The sequence below is a fragment of the Heterodontus francisci genome, chromosome 10 (genome assembly GCF_036365525.1).
Source record: "Heterodontus francisci isolate sHetFra1 chromosome 10, sHetFra1.hap1, whole genome shotgun sequence".
Taxonomy (NCBI): Eukaryota; Metazoa; Chordata; class Chondrichthyes; order Heterodontiformes; family Heterodontidae; genus Heterodontus; species Heterodontus francisci.
In genome coordinates this window covers 60,332,324-60,351,536 of record NC_090380.1, presented here as the reverse complement: position 1 = coordinate 60,351,536, position 19,213 = coordinate 60,332,324, and the positions used below count along the sequence as shown (strand labels likewise).

Genomic DNA, 19,213 nt, shown 5'->3' with positions numbered 1-19,213 from the left:
ACATTTTCTCTCGGCCTCTGCACCCCTTTGAGGATGAAGAACCTCTTGAAGTTCACCTTGATCGCTTCCCACCAGTGTGTCGAGGACTCAAAGAGGGGTTTCACAGTTTTCCAACCTTTGTAATCCCTTCTGAGTTCCTCAATGTTCTCTGGGGTCAACAGTTTCCCGTTCAGCTTTCAGGTCCCCCGCCAACCATCTGATTGTCCTGTAAGTGACAGTTCGCCAGTAGGAGGCAGTGGTCAGATAAGAACACTGGTTTGATGTCGGTGGATTTGATTGTGAATGTACAGGACACAAACAGGATGTCAGTCCTGGAACAGACAGACCCATATGGTATAGACCAGGTGTATCTACGCTGCGCTCTGTCTGCAGGGTTGCTGAAGATGTCATGCAGCTTGGCATCTTTTACCATTTCCATCAGGAGTCTGGATGTAGTGTCCATTTGACTGTCGGCCCTGCCGGATCGTCCAGCTGCATCAATGATACAGTTGAAGTCACCACCTAGAATGACCGGCCTGAACGTCGCCAGCAGTGGGAGTTGCTGGAGGACAATCAGCCGCTCGCTGTATTGAACCGGGATGTACACGTTGATTGACCAGAGCGGAGCATTTTTGTACACCATGTCGGCTATGAGGAAGCGACTGCCCACCACCTCCTTAACTTCGGAGATGGTGAAGTTGTCTCCGCGAAGCAGAATACCCAGGCCAGAGGAATGGGAATCATTTCCCCCTGACCAGATTGATGTCCCGTGGGACCACCATCGCGATCATTGCCTGTAAATGCTGAGATGCAGTATCCCACACTCCTTCAGTAACAGCAGGTCAGCTTTGACCTTGGCAAGGTATCCCGAGGTCAAAACACATCGCATAGTAGACTAAACACTATGCGCGTTAATGGAAGCAATCTTTAAACCCATTAAAACTGTATATTGCTTACTACACTAGGTGTCATTACAAGTCCCAGTCCTTGGGTATGTTCCTGCACACCCATGGTGTTTTCAAGCTGTTGCGCAGTTGTTAGGCTCAGAAAACTGTCCTGGTCACTCCCGGGGGTTTCGTTCTGCCAGGGTAACATCAGTGGGGTCTTGAAGGCAGTAAGGTTTGGACTGTCCTCCGCTGGTGCTGTCTTTCCCCCCCATTCCTCCTCGAGGACTTTGCTGCTCCTGGCTTCCCTGAGCTGGGGTGCGCTGGGTGCTTCATTTCTCCTCGTTTCCCGGAGTTGGGGTGCGCTGGGCGTCTTGCTGTGTTTGGCACTTTGGGGTTGGGGGTGCGCTGGGCCCATGGCTGCATCCCGTGTTTCAGAGCTGGGGGACTTTTTCTTCCAGCTCCTTTGCCTTCTGCTGCTTCTTTTGCTGGTGCCATCTTTCCTGCCCTTCCTCATCTGATGAGGAGCAGCTGCTGTAGTCCATTTCAGACATTAGTCTCCTCTTGCCACTGGTTTGATTGGTGGCCTGTTCCCTTTTCTGGGCCTTCTTTGTGGTTTTCCTCTTGACCACTTGCCAGTCACCCAGTTGTCCCTCTGCTGGCTCCTCCTCCATTGATTCTGCCTGCTGAGGAGGAGGCTCCAGGCACAGGGTTTGTGTTTGGCAACTTGCTGCAGCTCCCTCATCTTTCTTCTCCTGTCTTCCTTAGACACATTTTCCTCGCTGGGGGGGGGCTTGGTGGGAAGAGGGTTGCTGGTCTCCTTCACAGCACCATCCACGATCACCATTCCTTCCTTATGCCTCTCTTTGATTCTCGTTGCTTGTGTGTAACTGAGGCAGCATTTTGGACAGGTCTTGTAGAGGTGGCCTGCCCCACCACACATGTTGTAGCACTTACTCTGCTTGCAGTCCTTTGTCTGATGTCCTTCCTGCTTGCAGAACACTGTGCTACAGTTGGCCACCAAATGACGAGCAGGCCAGCCAAAGCACCCAGCAGGCCCATCAACGTTCTCCTGTATGCTACCCCATTGAGGTCCTTACCTGAGTCCTCTGCAGCAGAACTTATCCGCGACCTCAGCCTCTGGTGAGCTGGCAAATGATCCACCCTTTACCTACAGGTGCAGGCCACTCATGCCCAGATGACTCACTATGTGCTGATCCCATCTCTATACAGCCCTCCAAGGTGCATGCATTGCCAGTATCCGAGTTGGTGACTGCGAGTGCCAGATCAAGTGATGGGGCTTCTTCCTCAGTGCTGTGCGGTTGCTCTCTTTCCTTCTCTTGTGGCTCCTATGGCTAGGCAGGCAGCAGTTCTTGGGTGTTTGAAAGCAGAAGGGGAAGATTTGTGTGAGGGAAGGGAGATGAGGTGGGAAACAAGAGGTCCATGGTCATGCCATCATCTGCTTGCACATCATGCCAGATAGTAGGTTGAAGGTGAGCTGAGGGTTGAGAAGGAGCATAAGGAAAAAAACATATCAGCATCCTCTATGTTCTCAGCGATGTCAGATGCCACGGGCCCTGTGACAGCCATGATGTGAAATGCCATCTCCTCCACAGGGCTCAGGAAATGCAGGAGTCCTCCCCTGACAGTTCTGTTTAGTTTAGTTTAGAGATATAGCACTGAAACAGGCCCTTCGGCCCACCGAGTCTGTGCCGACCTTCAACCACCCATTTATACTAATCCTACACTAATTCCATATTCCTACCACATCCCCACTTGTCCCTATATTTCCTTACCACCTACCTATACTCGGGGCAATTTATAATGGCCAATTTACCTATCAACCTGCAAGTCTTTGGCATGTGGGAGGAAACCGGAGCACCCGGAGGAAACCCACGCAGACACAGGGAGAACTTGCAAACTCCACACAGGTAGTGCCCAGAATTGAACCCGGGTTGCTGGAGCTGTGAGGCTGCGGTGCTAACCACTGCGCCACTGTGCCACCCTGTTCTGTTCCCTCTCTTGTGTGAAACCTAGCCCTGCAAGGGAGAGGGCAGTATGTCAGTGGGTGTGCAGCACTGTGTTTGGGTAATGTGCCTGCCGTAGCTGAATAGTTGGAGGTATGTGGAGTCAGTGAGAGGTGGGTGTGAGGCAGGCATCGTTGGTAGGAGTATGAGGTTGTTTGTTTGGTGTGAGTCCTGAGTGCCAGGGAGTGCTACTGGGTGAGTTGATGGTGGTGAGCGTCATTGAGTAACATGAAATGTTGTGTTGCGGTGAGTAGGATGAAAATGCATTCACTGACCTTGATCACCTGGTGAGACTGCTAGATTTCCTGTGGCACTGCTGCCAGATCCTCGGGCCCAGGCTTTGGCAATTGACCTTCCTGTCTACCACATGCTCCCACTTCCTTCTGAGAGTAGTCCTTAATGGCCTCCTGACCCTCTCTGTGACCATGGCGTCAGTCCTCCTGCCCACCTGCACCACTAACATCTCCAACACCACATTCGTCACTGTGAAACTTTCTGTGCCTTGGTGTATAGTTTGCCATAATTTAAATTCCAGCAATATTGTTTAGTGCAGCTTCCCTTTAAGAGAGACAGCCTGCCTTTAAGAAGGGCAGGCTGGTGGACCACTTGGTTTCCAAGCAACGTTGCCTGGACTCCTGCTGACTGCAGAAGCAGCAGGCAGTGTTTAGGAGAGGACGGTAGTGTAGAAGCCACTTGGGCCAATGCTACAATCGTTCAGATGAGGTTGGTACCCCCTTGATCGGATTGGGCACGATCCCTGTGTCCTAAAAACTGGGTTGTCCAATTTCTAGCCAGATATCTCGAATTTAATGCTTACATCTCAGTGCAATCTATTTACAATATAAAAATAATTCTATGTAGCACAGGGTTTTTGTGTTTAAACATTACTCTTTTTTATTCAAATAGAGATACTGTGATTTACATAGAATATTGTGGCTTTCATGCATTGGCTTTGTGTGTTATCAGCCTGTCTTTTTTTATTTTTATCAGTACAGTATTTTTGTGTTTGTTTATTATTAACAACTGAATGTTCACAGTTTAATGAAACATATTATCAATTCTAGGTGAACATGAGGATACCAAACCAAGAGTAAGTATCAACATATTTTTGTATGCTTTTTCACACTTATAAAGCTTTTGCCAACTGATATTTGCAACATGCAATTATTTTGCGTTTCTCTCATATGTGATTGCAGTTGGTTAAAGGGACACTGTCTTTGTGAAAGTGCCGGGTGAACCCTTTCATTTGCTTATGAATGTTTAATTCAGTGTAGCAGAGCATATCATAACATTCCATTGCGTTTCTTGCATGTTATATAATTGTGGTAAGATTCCCTCCACAACAGGAAATCCTGGAAACATTCCGCAGGTCAGGCAGCATCTGTGGAGAGATGGAAGGGTTCAGGTTGATGACCTTTTGTCAGAATACTCTATTTTCCTTTTTCCACAGATGCTGCCTGACCTGCTGAGTGTTTCCAGCATTTTCCATATTTAATACAGATTTCCAGCATCCGAAGTATTTTGCTTTACATTTTGCCGAATACTTTTTCGTGAAGACAGTGGCAGTTTAACTGAGTCAAGGAGGGAGATGAGCGCAAAACCACTTTATGACGATATTTCTGACAAATGTTATTTGGAATTATTAGCATTAATAAAAATATCAATGAAAAACAAACAAGCAAAATCAATACTTTCCTCCAATATACTCTTCAGGAATAATTTCACCAGTAACCTGACAGCTGAGTATCATGTATTTTTATTTTACTTTTATTTTCATCTTTGGTGATATTGACTGCAGTGTTTGATTGGATATACTTAATATATTCAATAACCAGCAGCTAATAAAATTTAAGAAATGTGGTCATCGTTTTCTTATGAGCTGCAGACTTTGGTTTGCCACAGATAGCATTGCAGTAATTGAAGTTATTTGATTCTAGAATTGTGCATGATAACTTTCTATTTATGTCTTAAAAATACTGAAGCATTTAAATTTGGAATATTTATAAGCCAGTTCTAAGACACAAATAGTAAAGTGTTGAAAGTGGTTAAATTATTAACATGCAGTGCTCACCTTGCTCCCTTGCTCGTGTGTTTCTTTATAAACTATTAAATGTTGCATCTTTGTCGTAGAAATTAGTAAATTAGAATAAATTCAAAAATGTATCGTATTCATTTGGAAACCATACCACTCAGCTTCACATAAACCTTTTGCTCAGCGTGAAGTACATTCATGAAGTTACTGATTGCATAGATGCCATGATATAAAAGGAGCTTAAATATGCCATTAGAGTCAGGCCAATATAAATCCATCACAGCCTCCTCCTGAAGTGCCCAGCATCGCAGATGCCAGTCTTTAGCCAATTCGATTCACTCCGCGTGATATCAAGAAATGACTGAAGGCAGTGGATACTGCAAAGGCTATGGGCCCTGACAACATGGGCCCTGTGCTCCAGAACTTGCCGCACCCTTAGCCAAACTGTTCCAGTACAGCTACAACATGGGCATCTACCCAGCAACGTGGAAAATTGCCCAGGTATGTCCTGTACACAAAAAGCAGGACAAGTCAAACCTGGCCAATCACCACCCCATCAGTCTGCTTTCAATCATCAGTAAAGTGATGGAAGGTGTCGTTGACAGTGCTATCAAGTGGCGCTTGCTTAGCAATAACCTGCTCAGTGACGCTCAGTTTGGGTTCCGCCATGGGCACTCAGCTCCTGACCTCATTACAGCCTTGGTTCAAACATGGACAAAAGAGCTGAACTCAAGAGATGAGGTGAGAGTGACTGACCTTGACATCAGGCAGCATTTGACCGAGTATGGCATCAAGGGGCCCTAGCAAAACTGGAGTCAATGGGAATCAGGGAGAGAACTCTCCGCTGTTTGGAGTCGTACGTCACACAAAGGAAGATGGTTGTGGTTGTTGGAGGTCAATCATCTGAACTCCAGGACATCACTGCTGGAGTTCCTCAGGATAGTGTCCTAAGCCCAACCATCTTCAGCTGTTTCATTAATGACCTTCCTTCAATCACAAGGTCAGGAGTGGGGATGTTCGCTGATGATTGCACGATGTTCAGCACCATTCGTGACTCCTCAGATACTGAAGCAGTCCGTATAAAAATGCAGCAAGACCTGGACAATATCCAGGCTTGGGCTGATAAGTGGCAAGTAACATTTGCGCCACACAAGTGCCAGGCAATAACCATCTCCAACAAGAGAGAATCTAACCATCTCCCCTTGACATTCAATGGCATTACCATCGCTGAATCCCCCACTATCAACATCCTGGGGGTTACCATTGACCAGAAACTGAACTGGAGTAGCCATATAAATACCGTGGCTACAAGAGCATGTCAGAGGCTAGGAATCCTGTGAAGGGTAACTCACCTGCTGACTCTCCAAAGCCTGTCCACCATCTACAAGGCACAAGTCAGGAGTGTGATAGAATACTCTCCACTTGCCTGGATGGGTGCAGCTCCAACAACACTCAAGAAGCTCGACACCATCCAGGACAAAACAGCCCACTTGATTGGCACCCCATCCATAAACATTCACTCCCCCCACCACCGACGCACAGTGGCAGCAGTATGTACCATATACAAGATGTACTGCAGCAACGCACCAAGGCTCATTAGACAGTACCTTCCAAGCCCACGACCTCTAACACCTAGAAGGACAAGGGCAGCAAATGGTTGGGAACACCACCACCTGCAAGTTCCCCTCCAAGTCACACACCATCCTGACTTGGAACTATATCGCTGTTCCTTCACTGTCACTGGGTCAAAATCCTGCAACTCCCTTCCTAACTGTGGGTGTCATTACCCCACATGGACTGCAGCAGTTCAAGAAGGCAGCTCACCACCACCTTCTCGAGGAGAATTAGGGTTGGGCAATAAATGCTGGCCTAGTCAGTGATGCCCACATCCCAAGATTGAATATTTTTTTAAAAAATCTACCATTCAATACTAAGGAAGTGGCGGCATTGTCTGCTAGCTTGTTAGGGAAAGGAGTGTCGAATGCTTATGCTATGAAGCAAACTTTGTATTTATGCATCTCCTACTGCAAAATGAGTACTCAATATCAATGACACTGCTATGGGGAGTTGGCAAGAAAAGGCAAACCACTTCCCATAGGAATGGAGGAGAAATTACAGAGCCATCCCAAGCTGTTATCTCCATCTCCCACTTACTGGCTGCAAAACAGCATTGGTACAGGCATGGGAGAAGGTCACCTTCCTACCTTCTGGTTCAGGGAATGATCTTTGAGGTGGTGGGATCTCAAGAAGAGAAACAAAAAGAATATTGTTATGACCCCCGTGGAAATCAATAAATAAGAAGAACTGAATTTATGGAACGACCCCAATATGGATAGGATTTCGCTTTTATAACCTTTACTCCAACAGTCAAACCAAAATCAACATAAATTAAACATGAATTAAAAAATAAATCATGGTCAATATATATAGCACACAGATTACACGTTAACTATTGAATGCAACAAAAATAGGTCTCACCGACTTACTGGGCAGTCATCTCAGCAAAGATGGCACCAAGCAGACACAAAGTTCCTCAAACTATGAACTTCTTCAGGTTGATTTCCAACTCCTGTGTTCCAAGATGCAGATACCAATGTAATGCCATCTTGTCGATAGCAAGCATTGCAATTTTCCCTTCAATGTTTCGGTCTTGTCACCTCTCGATTGACCTTTTAGTTCAGTTTTCGTTTTAGCATTAGAGATACAGCACTGGAACAGGCCCTTTGGCCCACCGAGTCTGTGCCGACCAACAACCACCGATCTATATTAATCCTAAATTAATCCCATATTCCCGACCACGTCCCCACCATTCTTCTACCACCTACCTACACTAGGGGCAATTTACAATGGCCAATTTACCTATCAACCTGCAAGTCTTTGGCTGTGGGAGGAAACCAGAGCACCCGGCAGAAACCCACATGGTCACAGGGAGAACTTGCAAACTCCACACAGGCAGTTTCTCCTTGGCCTTGCTCACAACAGTCTTCATGGCGTGGCTCTATACATAACTCTTTAAGTCACTGAGACTCATATTGTCCAATGGCCAGCTCCTAGAATCAGGTTTCTCTCTCTGCAACCTCTCGGCCAAACAGCCTGCTCGAACTCTGCAGTCTTCAAATCTGAGCCTGGATAGTTCTTGTCACATGCCGCTAGTAAAATGACTCTGCATTCCCACCAAGTTTCAATTTCCCCAGAAACCTGAAGTTTCTTGTTTCACTTTCAAGTTAGGGTCTGTCTAAAAAAAAAAGAACAAGTTTTAAAACCAGTCTGTGCACTTAATAGAATTCAACAAGACATCTGTTCAAAAAACAGTTTGCACACGCCCCTCCTCTGGTCTCACACTGTGGACTCCATCACAATATGCAAAATACAAATACCTTCTCAATAAAAAATACCTAACTGCTGCCAATGTGCTGACTTTATTTAATAAGAAGTAGAACAAACGGATGCATAAGCAGATCTTATTCAGAATAAGGAAGGAAAGTGGAAAGTAGATTAGTCGTGATCTCATTGAATGGCAGAGCAAGCTCAAGAAGCGATTATAGTCTACTACGCTTCGATTTCTTGTGTTCTTAATATTCCATGAAGCAGCAGAACATTTTGCAATAGAAACATTGAAGTTCACAGCACAGAAGGAGGCCATTTAGCTTATTGTGCCTGTGCTGGCTCTTTGTGTGAGCAAAATCAAACCAGTTCCATTTCCCTGCTCACGCCCCATATCTCTGGTATTTTCCTCTGCTTTCAATACTTATCTACTTTCTCTTGAAAAGATGCTATATTAAATTGCTCTCCATTCCACAAGAGTTGTTACAAAGAGGAGGAGCAGAATAATTATACTTTTTCACTCACAGGCATCATGATAAGAGTTGCAACTGTGTGTACAGTAAGTTGTTGGGATCAGCTGTTTTATACTGACCATAAGAATGCTGAAAAACATTGCAGTGACTCTTGAGAGCAGACACCACATGCAAAACCCATTCAAACTTGCAACTTACATGAAATTCAGTGGTTGAAGTGTCCGTTGTATTAACACCAGCTTTCATGCTCTGGTGTAATGCATACAATATTCATTTTTATTATCTTCATATTGCAGAAAAATGAAGAAATCTTGTATGCCACAATAGAACACAACAACCCGAGTGCTTCTAATGAAGAGAATTCAAGAAGTAACAACACTTGTGAATATGCAGTGATTAACTACAATTGCATGCAAGAAGCCACCACCTCAGAACCAGATACTCAAGAGTATGAGGAAGTGTTACCCAACTAATGGGCTGTAAACGTGAAACAGTCTCATATTGTTCTAGTTTATTAGCTGTATTCTACTGGTGCAGTTTGCTCAGCTTTGCTGGTGATTATAGAAACTACAAATGGTGTTTATTGACCTTACCAGTATGTGCATATAGGAATTGTTTCATTGTTACATTGTTTTGGGAGAAGAAGAGTTAAACACGAGAATTGTTCCTGTAATTTACTTTGTTGATTTCACTGCAATTGTTTTTAGGGAAGGAGCAATGCTGCCCATTCTCCACTGTCATCTCTGTCTCCCATTCTGCTGACAAGCAGACATCATTTAACACAATAGCTTGCATTTTGCAGTTAGTGGCGAAGCACGACACTCACTGCTGACCTTGAAAGCTGCCCACAAAGATCTAGCGATCTCTGTAGCGTGGATTTCCTCTTTCCTGAGGTTAATTTGACTTTGGTGCCAAGTCAAGGGAATCTCTGGTGTCCAGCAACAAGCAGGGTAAGCAACCAATCGCATTGAAGAATTTCACAGACAGCAAACCAGGAAGTAGAATGCACAGATTATCCTTCACTTTTTATAAATTTTACAGGGAGCAAAATAAAGATTGGGATTTACTCCTATAAGATGAAATATCATAAACATAAAAAAAATGGAATTTTTATCGTCATGAAAAAAATTGACATTACACAAATATAAAATTAGTTTTTCAGGGTCAGAGAAGTTCTTCAGCGATAGTTATTGCTTAGTACACCATTAAAATCCCAGTTGCACCTTATTAACAGGGCATAACTTTGGGATTTTTAATAGCAATATTACAGCATAAAAGGGGAAATTCTCATCAGTTCAAGTGATTTCTAAAGATTGCCATCTGTGGAGACTTCAACAGCACACCCTATAGAGGAGCAGGGAATCACTGACAACAGATCACTGACAGGGTGGCACAGTGGTGCAGTGGTTAGTACTACAACCTCACAGCTCCAGTGACCTGGGTTCAGTTCTGGGTACTGCCTGTGCGGAGTTTGCAAGTTCTCCCTGTGATTGTGTGTTTCTGCTGGGTGCTTTGGTTTCCTCCCACAGCCAAAGACTTGAAGGTGATAGGTAAATTGGCTATTGTAAATTGCCTCTAGTGTAGGTAAGTGGTAGGAGAATTGTGGGGATGTGGTAGGGAATATGGGATTAATGTAGGATTAGTATAAATGGGTGGTTGTTGGTTGGCACAGACTAGGAGAGGCCAAAGGGCCTGTTTCAGTGCTGTATCTCTAAATAAATAAACTTATGGATTTCCACATTTAACTGCGCATGTGCAGATGCCAGAAGTTGCTGTCAGTTTCACAGTTGCAATGAGGGCGATCACTGAGAGTTTTATTTTATTTTATTTATTTAGAGATACAGCACTGAAACAGGCCCTTCGGCCTACCAAGTCTGTGCTGACCAAGACCACCCATTTATACTAACCCTACAGTAATCCCATATTCCCTACCTACACTAGGGGCAATTTACAATGGCCAATTTACCTATCACCTTCAAGTCTTTGGCGGTGGGAGGAAACCGGAGCACCCGGCGAAAACCCACGCGGTCACAGGGAGAACGTGCAAACTCCGCACAGGCAGTACCCAGAATTGAACGTGGGTCCCTGGAGCTGTGAGGCTGTGGTGCTAACCACTGTGCCGCCCTAATTTTGCCATAATTACAACTGCAAAATCAGAGCCAATAATTTCTCTATTTTGATCTGCTATTTGATTCCAGATGATACTTAATTAGACCAACTGGGAGGAATCTTGGATGTTGAAAACTACCTTAATTTTTACAGTGGTCTTCAGATGGATGCACAAGTGATCCAAAGCTAATGCATCACTTGCGATTCATTCATTTTGTGAATTCCTGCTTCAAGCATAAAATGTATTTAATCATCTGCTTTTTTTTAATGCTTAACATGCTCAATGTAGTCAACCCCTGCTGCATTTCACCTAGAGACACTAGTGCAATTCAATGTGAAACCTTTTCTCAATTCAGTATCTTTTGTTTTTGTTTTGACTCAAGTTGGGTAAGATATAATGATTTCTAAAGTGTTTTGTCTTTTGCCTGAAGTTTATAGAAATCCTGACCCAGATAATGATAGTTCTTGGCAAGAAAATTATGGGGGTTAAATTGGCCTTGGGGAGTAGAAAAAGTGGGCAAAAACTAAATACACCGGGTTGATTTTATTTTCCATAGCAGTCATTGAAGCAAAGTATAAGAATGAGCTGATGATTTGCTATCATTATGCCACTACCCAATATCGCTTTGACCTCCTATGGATTTATTAGGATTCAAGTGTTCTTCATTTTAAAGAAGAAAGTGTCTGTTGCCCTTTATTCAAGTTTGAATTTTAAAAATGTGAACGGTTCTCTAATTGTAACACAAATTTCTAGTGATATCCTAGTCTCTAAGTACAGAGAGAAAATGTTACTGAAACTTCTGTTTAAACCAGAAATAGATTTTTGGAATTTTATGAGCAGTTGCATAAACATTGAAAATATAGAGATTTGTATTTTTCTAAGTCACAGACTTCTTGTCTTTTAATAACTAAATTAGTTATTGTATTTTAATCAAATATACAATAATGATGCAACATATCCATTATGATGTTCATTCATATTTGCCATAGCAGACTACATTTTCTATTTGCTGCACAACAGGAGACCGAAAATCTAGCAGTTTCATAAGTGAATTAAAGATCTGGTTTGCATTAGGGGTGCCCAGCAGCCGATGGTGGTCTGTTGTAATTTTGTTGGGCCAGAAGGAGCTAGCTTTCCTAGCCCCCAGAAAAGTTCCAAGCCTGTTTTGGATCTCTAGTTAGACTGCCTGTTGCCTGGTACAAATGGGCAAAACCTCCACCCATTTGTGCCTTTAATATTGTAGATCTATTCCAACAACCAGAGTAGGACTCTGATTTGTATATAAAGAACTGCCTCTCTGTTTAAGGTGGGCATGTTGTGTTCTCATTTACTGCCCTGTCTGAAAATTGCAAGGAGTGGTCAAAGTCCCTCCTTCTGATTTTTGCACTGACGGTTACCAGTTTTTCAGGCACAAAATGGCTGGCAGTAGTTGAAAACCATTCTCTATAGTATTCAGAGGTAGATATGATCAGCTGCTACCTATATGAGGAATATTTACTTATGCACAAATGAGGGGCAATACAGTACTAATAGGCCATTAAATGGAGATTAAAAGTGACTGTAGTCATAGAATCATAGAGTTATACAGCACAGAAACAGGCCCTTCGGCCCATCATGTCTGTGTCGGCCATACAGCATCCAACTATTCTAATCCCATATTCCTGGACTTGGCCCCTAGCCCTGTATGTGATGGTGTATCAAGTGCTCATCTAAAAACTTCTTAAATGTTGTGAGGGTTCCTGCCTCCACCACCTCTTCAGGCAGTGCATTCCAGATTCCAACCACCCTCTGGGTGAAAAAATGTTTCCTCAAATCCCCCCTAAACCTCCTGCCCCTTACCCTAAATCTATGCCCCCTGGTTCTCGACCCCTCTGTTAAGGGAAAAAGTTTCCTCCTATCTAACCTATCAATACCCCTCACAATCTTTAACACCTCAATCATATCCCCCCTCAGCCTTCCCTGCTCCAAGGAAAACAACCCTAGCCTTTTCAGTTTCTCTTCATAGCTGAAATGCTCCAGCCCAGGCAACATCCTGGTGAATCTCCTCTGCACCCTCTCCAGTGCAATCACATCCTTCCTATGGTATGGTGACCAGAACTGTACACAGTACTCCAGCTGTGGCCTAACTAGTGTTTGATATAACTCCATCATAACCTCCCTGCTCTTATATTCTATGCCTCGGCTAATAAAGGCAAGTATCCCATATGCCTTCCTAACCACCTTATCTACCTGTGCTGCTGCCTTCTATGGACAAGTACACCAAGGTCCTTCTGACTTTCTGTACTTCCTAGGGTCCTACCATCCATTGTGTATTCCCTTGCCTTGTTAGTCCTCCCAAAATGCATTACCTCACACTTTTCAGGATTAATTTCTATTTGCCACTGCTCTGCCCATCTTACCAGCCCATCTATATCTCCCTGTAATCTAAGGATTTCTTCCTCACTATTTACAACACCACCAATTTTCATGTCATCTGCGAACTTGCCTCCTATATTAGGAGGTAACTATTCACCAAGCCAGATAATTAGGTGTCCAAAATAATATCTCTACCTGGGTGGAAATAAAAACATTTGACTACTGATTAATTTGACTCTTGTTTCGAAAAATAGACAAAGGGAATGTAATTAAAAAAGTGCCATATTTGTTCAGAGCAGGCTTTCAAAATGTTCTGCACAGCTATGTAAATTGGATTTGGGAATAGTCTTATTTTACATTGAAACCTGTGGATTTCATTTACAATCAGGTGTAAGGAATGGATTTTATTTGATCTGTTATCTTGGGTTGAAGGGCCTTTATCCATTCTATCGCAGCAAATATGTCTACGCATCCAACAGAGTAGCAGATGTTACAGGCTAAATTTACCAATGCTGCCCTTCCAGCAGGAGCCATACTCAAAGGTAATGTGGGTTAAAGAAGAGTGCAACCAAACAGCAGCAATTCCTGACTCCTGCTGTTATTGAGCACGGCTCCCCAGAAAAATCATCTAAAGCACCAACATGATAAGACATAGGTAATATGCACAGTTTCTGGAAGGCTTTTGAAAATTTGTTACTAATATCTAGGCAGATATTCATCAGCTAGATTAGTTTTAATGCAGCTGGTATTATATCTACAGGCTTGCCTAAAGGCTCAATGAATAAATATGCTGCCTTGTGTACTTGAGCCATATTTACTTGGTTTCATTCACGTTCTGTGCAGTGTGAGCTGATCTCAGCCAGGGGAGTGGGGGAGATGGTGGTGGTGGTAGGAGTACAATTGGCTTCAGTGGCACAGAGTTATTGATTGTTTTTATTCTCAGGGCATGGCCGGTGCTGAGAAGTCCTCATTTATTGTTCATCTTTATTTTCCCTGAGAAGATGGTGGGCCTTCTCCTTGAGCTGCTGTAGTCCTTGTGGTGATGGTGCTCCCGTGATAGTGTTCGATAGGGAATTGCAGGATTAGAACCCAGCAGTGATGATCATTGAATTCCTGATTCTGATCACAACTCAGTGGAACTAGCTAGAAAGTGCATCTATAGATGTTGGGTAAGGACACAATTGGGCTTAGCTGCAGCAACTCTGATGTTGGAAGATCTTGCCCATGGTCACTGTCTAGGCTTATCCATGCAGAAATTGCATTTTGACTATATATTAGAGAGTGACCAATGCCAATAACACTATACCTGAGGATGTCTCTGCAGCTTCAGGAGACGAGGGAGAAAGTGGAAAAAGAAAATTCACTCGGTGTGGCTGACAGGCTGGAAGAGCTGAACAATATGAAAGGAACTGTTATTTTGTTTCCTTCTGAATGAAGATAGATTTTCTTTTAAAGAAAAAGCTTTTTTACATTTTTTTCCGATACTCACCATCAAATGTGTTAGAGCATGGTCACCATCTTCCTGCACAAAGTATGGACATAGCAGTGGTTCCAACAATTGCAGGTGCAGATTTTCAGCAGCAACTGCTTTCCTCTCTGCAAGCTAATCAAGGTAGGCACTGAAACCTGAATCTATGAACATGTGCAGATACCTGAACTTCAGGTTACACCTTCCAACTCCTATCATCCCATCAAGAGTTCCTTCTTCAGCTACATGACTGACATTTGCCTTCAGTATGGTGTGAAGACCTACTCGGGACAGCTTGCAATATGTCAACCACTTTCATGTTCTCTAGTCAGCAGCAACTATGGTGAACTGCACCAGTTCTGTTACATGTACAAACATGGTATCTGGTTGCACAGTGAAACTAAGGAGGAGGCCGAGTTGGACAATCCAGTTGGTATTTTTGGCTGGAAACAATTGCAAACACTCCAGCCTTGTTTCATGTGCTCACTTGCTGGGTTATTTAATTATTAGATGGGATGGTTATGCCACTGTACCAACCCCCATCCCCCCCCCCCCCACCCCCAGGCCCAACCATTAGTTGCCTGATTGTGCGCCACATTTCTCAGTGACGTGGTAGGATAGCAGAGTTTTGCTCTCATGCATTGGTTGGTTGGGGGATCACTTTATTTCTAACCTGCTGCTTTTTTTGAAGACAATGCAAGGAGTTTGTGCCATAGCTGCACTGGGCTGGTGCCTGATTATAAGGTATGCCTGCCTGGTGCTGTTCCCTATTGAAGCAGAGATCAACTCCCAGCTTGATAGTAATGTAAGAATGAGGAATGTGTTGGGCCATGAGATTACAATTGGTGGGATGCAATTCTGTTGTTTCTCATGACATCTGGTGCCAAGTTGTGGGCTGCCTGACAATGTCATGGGCCTCTACCCTTTTTTGATCTCCCTTCCTGAGTATTCCCCAGGTGCATAGAGGAAAATCATCCTTCAGAACTCCAAAGTAGCTAGCATGCTTGAATGATGTGTATATTTACAGAGACCACAATATTTGGCTCCTTGGCGCCTGTAGTTTTGGCAGAGTGCTCCCACCACTGCCATTCCACTAGTGCCCTTGTTGTTGCATACGCACACTTCTGGTGTGACCCCGTCAGACACCATTTTGGGGAGATCAGTCACACGGACATTAGGAGCGTGTGCCGGAAGGATGCAGAGTAGGCAGATCGTAATGTCAGTCAGCATCGAATGCTGATTTGACAACAGTGTTCCCCTTTTTCATCTTGCTGCTCGAGCTAGTGTTCTCCTTTAAATACACACAACTGAACATGCGTTTAACTGCTGGAAGTTAACCCACCAGAGCTATTCAAAGGGATCCATCAACCACTCTCAAGTTAGTTGCAGATTAATTTCTACTGGTTCTGTTTGAGTTTGTAGAAGTGTTTGCTGGTTTGCAGACTAGTTTAAAGTTGGTGAAGTTGACGGGGAGTGGTGCTGCACAAGGAGAAGGCCTTGGTTTTGACTTCAAGGGTTCTGGTCAGACCACTTTCTCCCAGTCATCAGTGATGCTGTTACCATCCATTTTGGCCTGCAGCATGAGAGGGAGATGATGCAGAGGCAGCACAGAAGAGGACAAGCTGCTCGCAGAGGGAGGTGGAGGAGGGCTTTCAGCAGGAGGCCTTACTCCACCCAGGGTCTTCCGGGAGCAGTTCTCTGACCTCAACCTAGCCGGGAACAGGGGGTGGAATTTAGTGAGGCTGTTTGGAGTGGGAAGGATGTGTGAGGGGCTGGAGAATAGCAATGGACGTGTCTGCCCAGAAATCCAAGGTCGTGTGCTCTGGATTTAGTCAGCAGGGGGAAAGTCACAATGCAAGAGGTGTACGATTTGAATTGCTGAACTGTTAGTTTAAATACATTTGAATGCAATCAATTGCGATTCAATGGAGGGTTTGGAATTAAGTTGACAATGAGCGGTCCTCACGTGTCTTCTGATTCCCCAGCCATTGCAAGCTGGTGGCACCGAGGCAAGGCTTCAGTGCAACAACGAGAAGGTAGGCATGAGCAGTATTGGATAGGGGAAGGTGAGGTGGGGGGGAGCAGAGGACATTGTTGATCTCTAGTGCTGTGCACTCAGCAGGGGTGGGCTTGGTCTTGGGTGGTCAACACAGGTGTCTATGCAGCTGGGTGAAAGGGTCAGGTGGCTATAGAGCTGGATGAAAGGTCAAATGGCCATACAGCTGGGTGAAACGTTAGGGTGGCCATACAGCTGGATGAAAGGGTCAGGTGACCATATACAAGTGAAAGGGTCCAGTGGCCAACTACAGCTGGGTGAAAGGGTCCGGTGGCCATATATAGTTGGATGAAAGGGTCAGTGTCCATATACAGCTGGGTGAAAGGAGCGGGTGTCCATATACAGCTGGGTGAAAGTGTCAGTGTCCATACACAGCTGGGTGAAAGAGTCGGGTGTCCATATACAGCTGGGTGAAAGGGTCGGGTGTCCATACACAGCTGGGTGAAAGAGTCGGGTGTCCATATACAGCTGTGTGAAAGGGTCGATGTCCATATACAGCTGGGTGAAAGGGTTGGGTGTCCATACACAGCTGGGTGAAAGGGTCGGGTATATATATACAGCTGGGTGAAAGGGTCGGGTGTATATATACAGCTGGGTGAAAGGGTCGGGTGTCCATATAGAGCTGGGTGAAAGGGTCGGGTGTCCATATACAGCTGGGTGAAAGGGTCGGGTGTATATGTACAGCTGGGTGAAAGGGTCGGGTGTCCATACACAGCTGGGTGAAAGAGTCGGGTGTCCATATACAGCTGGGTGAAAGGGTTGGTGTCCATACACAGCTGGGTGAAAGGGTTGGTGTCCATATACAGCTGTGTGAAAGAGTCGGGTGTCCATATACAGCTGGGTGAAAGAGTCGGGTGTCCATATACAGCTGGGTGAAAGAATCGGGTGTCCGTATACAGCTGGGTGAAAGGGTTGGTGTCCATATACAGCTGGGTGAAAGGGTTGGTGTCCATATACAGCTGGGTGAAAGGATCAGGTGCCCATACTATCAGGTGAAAGGGTTGATTATCAATAAGGGTGGCACTGAGGACCATCAGTGTGTAAGCCAAGAGGAGTAACAAAGGCAAAGATGCCAGGGTAACTTTGTCTCTGCAAGGACAGTGCTCTGGAGACCTAATGATCATCTGGCATGGGTCTCATACACATGGTCTTTGTGGATCCCCATGGCGTGATGCAGTACCTCTGACGGAGGGAGGGCCAGGAGGCAAGAGGCAGTTTCATACTTACCTGCTTCCAGCCACCTTGTTTGCCTCATGGAGTGAAAGCAATAAAAACTTACCTAAAAGCATTCAGTCTGTCGCCTTCTTTCTGTTAGGATGCTATGCCTGGTGTCCAGATCACACACGTGCTCTGGGCCATCAGAGGTGCTTACCAAAGGAGGGCTGAGCCTCGATGAGCAGCCCACTATGGGAGAAGGGTGAAGTCAGCAGCTCACAATTAAGACATGAAAGAATAAACATTTTCCACAATGAATACAATGAATGTCAACATTAAAAGCGAATAAACTTAATAGCAGAAAACAACTGGCAAATTGCAAGTACCCATGGAAGTCCAAATGTGTCTAGATGTTTTTTTAAGCACTTTTACGAGTGCTTCCACACACTATGACACCTGTGTTAGCAGCTGGACTGGAGGAAGGGTACTGATCAGGCTGCCCCTTTGCCTGGGATGACTTTCCAGCTGTCCCCTGGCTGCCTGAGGCCTGGAGGCAGGCTGCTGAAGGTTTCCTGCACAGGTGCAGGACTCTCCTCAGTCATTGCAGCTGCTGGAGTTGGGCTCACTAGTGGGGGGGGGGGGGGACTGAGGAGTCGGTGTCCACACTCGGGGAGCCCACAGATGTGGGGGTCAACCTGTCCTCCTCCTTTTCAAGCTCACTTGAAATTCCCTGCTGACCAGAGGACGAGGAGCTGGAGAAGACTCCATGCATCTTGTCCTTCTCTCGCCTTGTCACTGCTGCATTGAGTTCATGGCTAAGGCAATGGTGTACGTGTCTGCATGCATTTGTGAAATCTGGATCTCCATGAGGGTCGCCAACCTCTTGATGGAGGAAGCCATGAGCTCACATGCCTGAGACATGACACTCATGGCATCAATAGACTCCTCTCAAGGCTGCACATGACCTCTGGCATCTCCACCAGATGTTGCCTTACCCCTCTCTGCAACTCCAGTATGCCCTGTGTTGTCAACACCAGAGGCCCATCATCAGCCTGGGGTTCAGCATGGGCCTGGCCACCCACAATCCTCCGACTGTTAGAGTCCTCGGCTGTCTCGGCCTCAGCCAGCTGCTCGGGCGCATGTGTGGTGCTCTGACCAGATTGTGACCTTGATTCTAAAGCAGAGCACAAACCCATTGAGGTGAAAGTGCCTGCGTTGGTGGAAGGTGCAGGAGTCATGAGTCGGTGCATCCTTTCACTGCTCATCCAAGATGTTAACTGCTGTTCCCCTTTGGATTGAGTTCCTGTGGTTCGCGACCTACAGGAGAGAACACAAACATGTGTGGGTTAA

At 45.1% G+C, this 19,213-nt stretch overlaps 1 protein-coding gene across 1 annotated transcript in view; it reads left to right on the top strand.

Annotated features, from left to right (window-relative positions):
* Positions 1–13,991, top strand: part of si:ch211-214p13.7 (uncharacterized) — a 70,074-nt gene extending 56,083 nt beyond the window's left edge. The window contains exons 3-4 of the mRNA XM_068040598.1: positions 3,955–3,980; positions 9,016–13,991. Coding sequence (XP_067896699.1) covers positions 3,955–3,980; positions 9,016–9,192 — 203 coding nt within the window. The 3' untranslated portion in view covers positions 9,193–13,991. The remainder of the gene's footprint in view (positions 1–3,954; positions 3,981–9,015) is intronic.
* The last annotated feature ends 5,222 nt before the right edge of the window (positions 13,992–19,213 follow it).